At 43.1% G+C, this 10,458-nt stretch overlaps 1 protein-coding gene across 1 annotated transcript in view; it reads left to right on the plus strand.

The window, feature by feature from the left end:
* Nucleotides 1-9,545, plus strand: part of LOC126282120 (cytochrome P450 4C1-like) — an 89,404-nt gene extending 79,859 nt beyond the window's left edge. Inside the window, exon 12 of the mRNA XM_049981589.1 lies at nucleotides 9,223-9,545. Coding sequence (XP_049837546.1) covers nucleotides 9,223-9,380 — 158 coding nt within the window. The 3' untranslated portion in view covers nucleotides 9,381-9,545. The remainder of the gene's footprint in view (nucleotides 1-9,222) is intronic.
* The last annotated feature ends 913 nt before the right edge of the window (nucleotides 9,546-10,458 follow it).

Consider the following 10,458-nt stretch of genomic DNA (forward strand, 5'->3'; position numbering starts at 1 on the left):
GTGTTGTGACTGTCACGTTAGACTGTGGCTACACTTCTGCCTCGGCCACAGACAACGAGCCCCACAGCGAACCTGTGACGAGAGTCTCTGATATTGATGCCCCGAGACTTGCTGGCAGGTCTTAGACAGCTTGACCATCAGCAATCAAGACTTTGTGGGGTAGCTGAAGTATGTTAAATCTACGTGCAGTTATGAAACAATTTTGGAATTATATAGACTATGATAAAAGGTCACTCCTCCCTGAAAGTATCCAAATCCCGTTAATCATGGCTCCAAAACTGTAGTGTTACCTGTGCAGCGGAGATCTCCCCTGCTCTGACATAGTACCTGTAAACAATCAACGAGCAGCATGTATTCCTGATATAAATCACGCTTCTGTCCAATTCATTGCTAAGTAAATGTCCATCACAGTACACCACGCTGCCTGCAATGCGTACACAAAGATTCAAGATTTATCACACGACTGCGGAATGCTTGCTTAGAACGGTCATCCTCAGTAAACTTGCAATCATCAAGCGAAAATATAGATGTTTCGGATCAAATAAATGGAAAACTCTTCCCTGTCTAAAACTAAATTAGAACTCAGAAAACACACGGATTATTTCAGTTACGTTTGAATGAGAACTCTATGTTTGTCGCTAACAATCATTTATTCACAAGTCTGAAACGGAAAACAGTATTGGGGCATTAATCAACTGTGACAAAAAGTTGTCTTTGCATTCGGTATATTTAAAAAGATGCAGAGTGTTGTAAGTACGAGGGCTGAATGAAAAATCATGCCTCAACCTTCATAACTCGTTGAAGAGCATTGGTATGCAGCAGGTAATGGCTTGTTTCGTGGCATCTTCTCTACTGCTCCAGTTTGCGGGAAGCCTTAGCATTGAGACGCTGTGTTGTCACAGTGTTAAGTATGAAACCCTTGCGCAGACGGTAGCTCAATGCAATTTAAGCAACGTACAGTCATTGAATTCTCGACAGGAGAAGGTGTCACCCCAAAGGATATTCATCAGAGAATGAAAACAGTTTATGGTGGTTGTGTTGATGTGAGTACCGTGCGTCTTTATTCTCGTAACGCGCGAGGAGTTACTGGCGAATTTCAAGTCTGTGCGCCTTCATTTCAGGAGTCAGCATCCGCGGTACCCATCGTGCACAGATCTTCCGATAGCCAAGAAAAGCAATAATGTGACCCACACGTTCTTGTGAAATGCCGATTGTGCTTGCAAATTTCTCTCTGAGTGATACGACAATTGTCCTGAATCAATCTGTCAATATTTTGCTTGTGAAATCGGTGGTTGCTGTCACAGGACGCTCAACTATTCGTTTGTCTTGCAGGTCAGATATTTACGCCTCAACATCTTCAAGCTTACTCGCCCAACGACTCACAGACTCACATCAACACAATCACCCTAAATTACTTTCATTCTCTGATGAATCTTCTTTGGGGTGACACCGTCTCCTGTCCAGAATTCAATGACTGCACCTTGTTTAAATCGCATTGACCGACCGTCTGTGCAGGGATCCATACTTTACAATGTAACAACACAACCGTTCAATTCTAAGGCTTCCCACCTACTGAAGCTGTAGAGAAGAGGCTACAGAACAAGCCAGTATCTGACACAAACCAATGCTGCCAGCCAGCTGTTAAAGAGTTACGAAGGTGGAGGCATTACTTTTCAGTCAATCCACGCCTTTCTTGAACACATGTTACCTCAGTGCTAGTGATCGCTGGAAAAAGCAGAGTCTATGATACTTCTCACCTAATTTCATAAATATAGACATGAAAGACAGCATCTCACAGATGAGTCTCCACACTACGATCGTCGACAAAACAGAGTCAAAAGTTTCGCAGGAAAGAAGGAAGTGACATCTGCACATAACTCTATCTCTCAACTGTTGACTGCATTCCACCGTTGGATGATTGGTACAGCAACTGAATGTCGTGGTTATATTTCCAATATAACAGTAACTCTGTTTGCCAAAGGGATTTAATCCAAGAGTGTGCTCATGTATAGAACTTCTTGTGGCAAAAATCACAAAAATTACAGCCATTCCTTATAATGCAGACACCTCACGGTTTAAACAGCAGAAGGGAGGCAGGAAAATTAGTTCAAATGGTTCAAATGGCTCTGAGCACTACGGGACTTAACTTCTGAGGTCATCAGTCCCCTAGAACTTAGAACTACTTAAACCTAACTAATCTAAGGACATCACACACTTCCATGCCGGAGGCAGGATTCGAACCTGCGACCGCAGCGGTCGTGCGGTTCCAGACTGTAGCGCCTGGACCCGCTCGGCCACCCCAGCCGGCTGGAAAAGTAATGTTCAACTTGTCATCAATGATGATGTCACTGGAGATGGTGTACCAATTCGGATAAGAAAGCCCGGGGACAAAAATCAGCAATTACCATTCATGTAAAATATCCTGGCATCCTCCCTAAGCTTTTTAGAAAAATTAGAAAACTTAAATCTGAATTGACTTTTGTGGATTTGAATTGCGCCCTGTCCAGTACGTGTCCAGAGGGCTACCACTGCGACATTTCCCTCAGTAACAATAGAAGTCTAAAAAAACACTATTTCCATTTCTTAATACCTTACAGAGTAGATCCTTTGATGGAAGTATTCAAAATTGGAGCCTCACAAAGTCTAACATTCACTGATTGACCATATCCAGTACAACATGAAATAGACAGATGTGTTCCAATCTCTGTATTCCCTTACAGTTTTTCCCTTCAACATCTCCCTCTAGTCGGATGGAAGTCATTCCCTGCTGTCTTAATAGATGTCCTACCATCCTATCGCTTCTCCTTGCCACTGTTTTCCTCATATTCCTGTCCTCTCCGATTCTCTGCAGAATCTCCTCATTCCTTACATTATCAGTCCACCAAATTTTCAACATTTGTCTATAGCACCACATCGCAGATGCTTCGGTGCTCTTCTGTTCCGGATTTGTCAAAGAACATGTTTCACCACCATACAATACTGTGCTCCAAAGGTACAATCTCAGATATTTCTTCTTTAAATAAGGCATATGTTTGATACTAGCAGGCTTCTCTTGGCCAGGAACGCCCTTTTTGCCAGTGCTAGTCTGTTTTTGCTGTACCCCCAGCTCCGTTAGTCGCAGGTTATTTTTCTGCCTATAAAGCAGAATTCCTTAACATCATCTAATTCATGACCATCAAACCTGATGTTAAGTTTCTCGCTGTTCTCATTTCTACTACTTCTCATTATTTTCGTCTTCTTTCGATTTACTGTCAGTCCCTATTCTGTACTCATTAGATTGTTCATTCCACTCAGCAGATCATTTAATTCTTCTTCAGTTGCGCTAATCATAGTGATGCCATCAACGCATCGTATCATTGATATTCTTTGACCTTGAATTTTAATATCACTCCCGAACCTTTCTTTTATTTCCATCGTTGTTTATTCGATGTGCAGATAGAAGAGTACGGGCGAAAGACAACATCACTGCCTTACACCCTTTTTAATCCAAGCACTTCGTTCTTGGTCGTCTATTCATGTTATTCCGTCTTGGCTCTTATACATATTGTATATTACCCGTTTCTTCCTATAGCTTACCCCTATTTTTCTCGAAATTTCGAGCATCTTGCTCCATCTTACATTGTCGGCTAACAGATCCTGTGGACGTGCCTCTCTTGATTTTTATTTAGTCTTGCGTCCATTATCAACCGCAACGTCAGAATTGCTTCTCTGGTGACTTCCTTTTCTTTGGGAAAACTGATCGCCATCTATCACATTTTCAATTTCCTTTTCTATTCTGTGTATTATTTTTCTCAGCAGCTTGGATGAATGAGCCGTTAAGCTGATTGTGTGATAATGCTCGCACTTGTGACCTCTTCCAGTCTTCGGAAATGGTGTGGATGATATTTTTCCGAAAGACAAATTGTATGTTGCCAGATACATTCAGAATGAGATTTTCACTCTGCAGTGGAGTGTGCGCTGATATGAAACTTCCTGGCAGCTTAAAACTAAGTGTCAAACCGAGACTCGAAATCGGGACATTTGCCTTCATCTGTGCTACCCAAGCACGACTCACGAACCGCCCTCACAGCTTCAATTCTGCCAGAACCTCGTGGCTAAGCCATGTCTCCTCAATATCCTTTCTTCCAGGAGTGGTAGTTCTGCAAGGTTCGCAGGAGAGCTTCTGTGAAGTGAAACATGGTGACAATGCACAAAAGACTAAAGTTTAAGATTACAGTTCAGATGATCAACATGAAATGAATAAGAGCTGTTGGATGTTACATTGTGCGATGATTTCGAAACTTTATTGTATTATTAATTCTGTGCCTGGATGCCCTTCCTGCTCACAGTCGTGAAGGTAGCCTATAAGAGGGTAATCGACTACTCCATCTGCCACTGAATAGCGCAAACTTTGTTCTGTGTGGTATTATATTTTATCTGTTTGTGTATCGTGTTCTCTCAGGCGGAATTGGGGACCAGTCTAGCATTTGCCTAAACGAGCGTGGGCGACCGCCTAAACACCACACCGATCATGGTCGATGTACCACCTCACGTTGTTAATCCACCACACTGGTTCGAGCCGTGTCTGTTGACTTTCCTGTCTCGCAAGCTGGCATGCTGCGCATTATGTTAAAGGAGCCCATACGCAGGGTGAAGAAAAAATACAGCACCTGGTGGTCGGCCTGCGATTAAAGGCCAAAAAGGTATCTAGAAAAACCTAGTTTCGCCAATAGTTTTAATAGAAACGCGATTTAAAGACGAGGCTCTGGCAACGCTGTACCTGCGTGTTGTGTGGCCAAGAACAGATAGCATGAGCTGTGTGCTGTGCTGGAGCTGTCCCATTAGTTCAGTGAGAGGAAGCGGTGCTGTGGGGAACGGATATGCGGCTATCGCACCAATCATTTTTTTCAGTTAAAACATGAAATAGTATCCAATTAACACCTCCACAATGCGTATCTTGCGTATGACTTTCTACTACTGTAACCTGTACTGTATTTAAACATTAAAACAAAACATGAACTTCTTATAGACCTAACCGACCATTTTCTTTCGTCCATGACACAGTATCAAATGAGATATAAAAAACACTAAAGGTAGGCTACACTAGATAGCACATTATACTATGTACAATAATTCCATTCTGTACGTTTGACGTTCAGTCTTATCCTCATAGTATGCAGACACAACAGCGCCTTTCTTAGCAATCATATACAACCGCTCACTTAACGAAAGGTCTGTTCCTAAAGACTGGAAAGTAACAAGGTCACACCAATATTCAAGAAAGGAATTAAGAATAACCCATTGAATTACAGACCCATATCACTGACCCCATTTTGGAGCATATACTGTACTCGAACATTATGAATCACCTTGAAGAAAGTGACTTATTGATACATAACCAACACGGATTAAGAAAATATCTTTCTTGTGCAACACAGCTAGCTCTTAATTCCCATGAAGTAATGAGCGCTGTCGACAAGGGATCTCAGATCGATTCCACATTTCTAGATTTCCAGAAGGCTTTTGATACCTTCCCCACAAGCAACTATTAATCTGATTGCGTGCATATGGCGTATCGTCTCAACTGTGTGACTGGATTCGTGATTTCCTCTCAGAGAGTTCATAGTTCACATTTCGTAGTGATAGACAGTAAATCATCGAGTAGACCAGAACTGATATCTCGTGTTCCAAAAGGTAGTGCATATGCCCTTTGCTGTTCCTAATTTACATAAATAGTCTAGGTGATAATCTAAGCAACCCCCTTAGATGGAGAGACGTCTACAGACGTGAAAGTGACCTCTGGCGTGCCACAGGGGAGTGTTATGGGACCATTGCTTTTCACAATATATATAAATGACCTAGTAGATAGTGTCGGAAGTTCCATGTGGCTTTTCGCGGATGATGCTGTAGTATACAGAGAAGTTGCAGCATTAGAAAATTGTAGCGAAATGCAGGAAGGTCTGCAGTGGATAGGCACTTGGTGCAGGGAGTGCCAACTGACCCTTAACACAGACAAATGTAATGTATTGCGAATACATAGAAAGAAGGATCCTTTATTGTATGATTATATGATAGCGGAACAAACACTGGTAGCAGTTACTTCTGTAAAATATCTGGGAGTATGCGTGCGGAACGATTTGAAGTAGAATGATCATATACAATTAATTGTTGATAAGGCGGGTGCCAGGTTGAGATTCATTGGGAGAGTTCTTAGAAAATGTAGTCCATCAACAAAGGAGGAAGCTTATAAAACACTCGTTCGACCTATACTTGAGTATTGCTCGTCAGTGTGGGATCCTTGCCAGATCGGGTTGACGGAGGAGATAGAGAAGATCCAAAGGAGAGCGGCGCGTTTCGTGACAGTGTTATTTGGTAACCGTGATAGCGTTACGGAGATGTTTAGCAAACGCAAGTGGCAAACTCTGCAAGAGAGGCCCTCTGAATCGCGGTGTAACTTGCTCGCCAGGTTTCGAGAGGGTGCGTTTCTGGATGAGGTATCGAATATATTGCTACCCCTTACTTATACCTCCCGAGGAGATCACGAATGTAAAATTAGAGAGATTAGAGCGCACACGGAGGCTTTCAGACAGTCGTTCTTCCCGCGAACCATACGCGACTGGAACAGAAAAGGGAGGTAATGACAGTGGCACGTAAAGTGCCCTCCGCCACACACCGTTGAGTGTCTTGCGGAGTATAAATGTATATGTAGATGTAGATTATTTGCAGTTGACGCTGTAATTTACCGTCTAGTAAAATCATCAGATTGTCAATTCGAATTAGAAATTGATCTAGAGAGAATTTCTGTATGGTGCGAAAGTGGCAATTGGCTCTAAACAAAGAAAGGTGCGAGGTCATCCACATTGGTACTAAAGGAAATCCTATAAATTTTGGATATACAATAAATCACACAAATCTGAGGGCTGTCAGTTCGACTATATACCTAGGAATTACAATTACGAGCATCTTAAACTGGAAAGACCACATAACTAATAATTTGGGGAAGGCGAAACAAAGACTGCGTTTTGTAGACAGAACACTTAGAAGATGCGGCAACCCACTAAAGAGACAGCCTACATTATATTTGTCCGTTCTCTACTAGAATATTGCTGGGCGGCGTGGGATCCTTACCAGGTAGGACTGACGGAGGACATCGAAGAAGTTCAAAGGAGGGCAGCTCGTTTCGTGTTATCGCGCAATAGGGGTGAGAGTGTCTCTGATTTGATACGCGAGTTGGGGTGGCAGTCACTGAAACAAAGGCGGTGTTCTTTGCGGCGAGATCTAGTTACAAAATTTCAATCACAAACTTTCTCTTTCGAATGGGAAAATATTTTGTTGACACGCACTTACGTAGGGAGAAATGATCATCATAATAAAATAAGAGTAATCAGAGCTCGAACGGAAAGATTTAGGTGCTCCTTTTTCACACGCGCCATTAGAGAGAGGAATGGTAGTAGACACGTAGTATGAAAATGGTTCGATGAACCCTCTGCCAGAAACTTAAGTGTGATTTGCAGAGTAACTATGTAGATGCAGGTGCAGATGTACGTATACGCACAAGCAACGTTCATTTTAGAGAAGTTTTTCAAAGCGACCAACTGGTATTTACAAATACTTCACCACTCGCTGGCTCATACTTTGCTGGACTCTACTTATTACACCTACATCCACTAGTGCTGAAGTGTCATGCACGCGAGCTGCTAGGTCCTGTACATCCTAGGATGGGACACTATAAAATTTTTCCTTTCAAAAATATGATGGATTAAGGTCCGTGGAATGTGGAGGCCCAAACGTTGAACCTCGACGTCCAATTGATTTCCTTGGGGAATATACATTTACATGGTTATATTCATTCCAAAGGGTGGCGGTGCACCGTCATGCTGAAAAATAGCTGTCGCCGAACACTAAGTGGAACGTTTTCTAATGCAAAGTCGAAGTATTGCAAAGAAACGTACGCTGCAGGAGCTCACTGAACTTGTCCGGTAACAGGCAAGGGCCTGGAAGCATCTCTCCCACGATTCCAGCCAACATCGTTGTGCCTCAGCGCGCTTGAAAGTCACGTTCATGGATAACTTGTGGATTCTGCTTAAGCCAATAATGCCTGTTCTGGGCGCTTGAAAATACCTTACGACTGAAGCTAGGCTCGTCATTCCATTCAAGCTATATATAAAATGTTCGTTATCTTCCACTGGGTTCAGAATCCATTCACTAAACTGTACTCGTCGAATGCTGTCTTCTGGCCGCTGGTGTTGAGTTAACACGTAATGATCTGAGTGTAGTTCTTCATCGTGCAACAGCTCAAAAACTAGTCTTTGACATATCTGGAACTGCCTTGCAATATCAAGGGTACTTCGTCGAGGTGATTTGTTAACGGTTTCAAGAAACGCATCCTCTGTCTGTGGAGTACATTTTATTCCTGGACGATCTATGTCCATAACTGCTGCACAAATGTTACCGTTTACCCGAAGGCGTAGCTCCAGGTGACGAAAAATATTCTTACCGGGATGGCACCTTTGAGGATAACGTGAAGCATACGTACGAACAACAACAGCAGCAGTAGTTGCGTTATCGGATGCACCCAGCACCAAAAGCATATCGACGAATTCATTGTTTGTGTGCTATATCTGCCACCGTCGGAGGTTCGAGTCCTCCTTCGGGCATGGGTGAGAGTGTTGTCCTCAGATTAAGTTATATTAAGCACTGCGTAAGCTTAGGAACCGATGACATCAACATTTTGGTCCCATAGGACTTTATCACAAATTTCCCATTTGTGTACATGAAGTAGGCAGAACCAATTATGGTTGTGCCCAGTTAGTAGACACACGGGTGCAGTTTAGTGGATTTCACTGTCATGTGACAGAATATTTTCTTGTGACAAAATGATTTCCTTCTTCTAAACGAAGGGATCTAGCGAACAGAAGCAACCCTAGCTACATGGTGCATGTCTGCTTGATGTCCCAGCAGACTGCTTAGTGAGATACGACGGCTGGTACGGTAGTATGGTGTGATACAGGTTCTAAAGATTCCCCTGCACATTCTCCCATGCGCCGCACTATGTGACTGTTGATAGCTCCTGGTTTTCATACAATTGTTTTCAAACGCACCCGACCTGATTTTTGAAAATAATCTTTGGTGAGAAATCACATGCAGACATCCTAGTGCGGCATTGTTCCTCACCCTGTAGATTAAGTAGACACTATTTTGAAAATTTAAACGTAAACACTGCTTTTCTGCGCACATTTACAGGTCAGAAATTCGCCATCCTCGAGGAGAAGACGGTGCTGTCGTACATCCTGCGCCACTTCCGCGTGCAGACGGTGGAGAGGCTGGAGGACCTGAAGCTGGTGGGCGAACTGGTGCTGCGGCCCTTCAGCGGTGTCAAGCTGCGCCTGTGGCCGCGGTAGGCTACACATGCCGACCGACCACCAACAACCGGTCACCCGCCGCTGAGCCCTGAAAACCCAACACAGACCATGCGTTACCTCAAACCACATCTCGTTCCTCGACTACTGGAATTATTATATTCACAACATTGGCACATTATGTTAATAAAATCTACAGCAGCTGTCTGTTCAACTTTTCATCTCTCAGCAGCCTACTCCTACTAGCGATCTTCATTCAAGAAATGATGATACATTCGTTGTTCAGAGGATGGTGAATTACTGCCAGCCGCGCCGGGTAGCCGCGCGATCTGGGGCACCTTGTCACGGTCCGTGCAACTTCCCCCGTCGGAGGTTCGAGTCCTCGCTCGGGCATGGGTGTGTGTGTTATCCACAGCGTTAGTTAGTTTAAATTACATTAAGTAGTGAGTAGGCTTAGGGATCGATGCGTGAGCAGCTTGGTCCCATAAGACCTTACCACGAATTTCCGATTTCCAATTACTACAACTTTATTTTAGCCGCCCGTATTCATCACACAAACTTTTACTCATGTAACACGTCAGTGAAGCTCTAGCGACCTACCGACCTCGTCGGGGCAGTGGGCCTGCTGTTTCTCTTCAACCCAAGTAATGTAGATTTATAACTGGTTACTACGGTGCTACAGTTTCATATTTGACATTGCCAAACTTTGACATGTATTAGTGTAGTGTCACTGGCTTCTGAAGTAGGCCAAATTATTTTGGGTGAAACCTGGGTAAAGATTGGTTTACATTTGCTACTGAGGCTGATGTGTTACAAGTTCAATTACAACAGTTTTGCAGTGCTGCACAATGTTAAAAATTCACAAACGTCTACATTTCGCTGTTAACGGTTTCGGCTACTGTCATTTTCAGATACGTTAAAGAAAAAAAAAAGGTGTAACCAACTAAGTTCAATGTGTTGAGGCCAAGTATAAAAGGCCTCATGCTGCATAAAAAACAAAAAATATTTACTTGATTAACAACCACGTATATCATCCATACGGACCATAAAATATTCTGATACCTGATTTCATCATAAGCAGTACGGAAGAGAAGGTCTTCCCTTCAGTACTGCTCTCTGT

The sequence above is a fragment of the Schistocerca gregaria genome, chromosome 7, assembly GCF_023897955.1.
Source record: "Schistocerca gregaria isolate iqSchGreg1 chromosome 7, iqSchGreg1.2, whole genome shotgun sequence".
Taxonomy (NCBI): domain Eukaryota; kingdom Metazoa; phylum Arthropoda; class Insecta; order Orthoptera; family Acrididae; genus Schistocerca; species Schistocerca gregaria.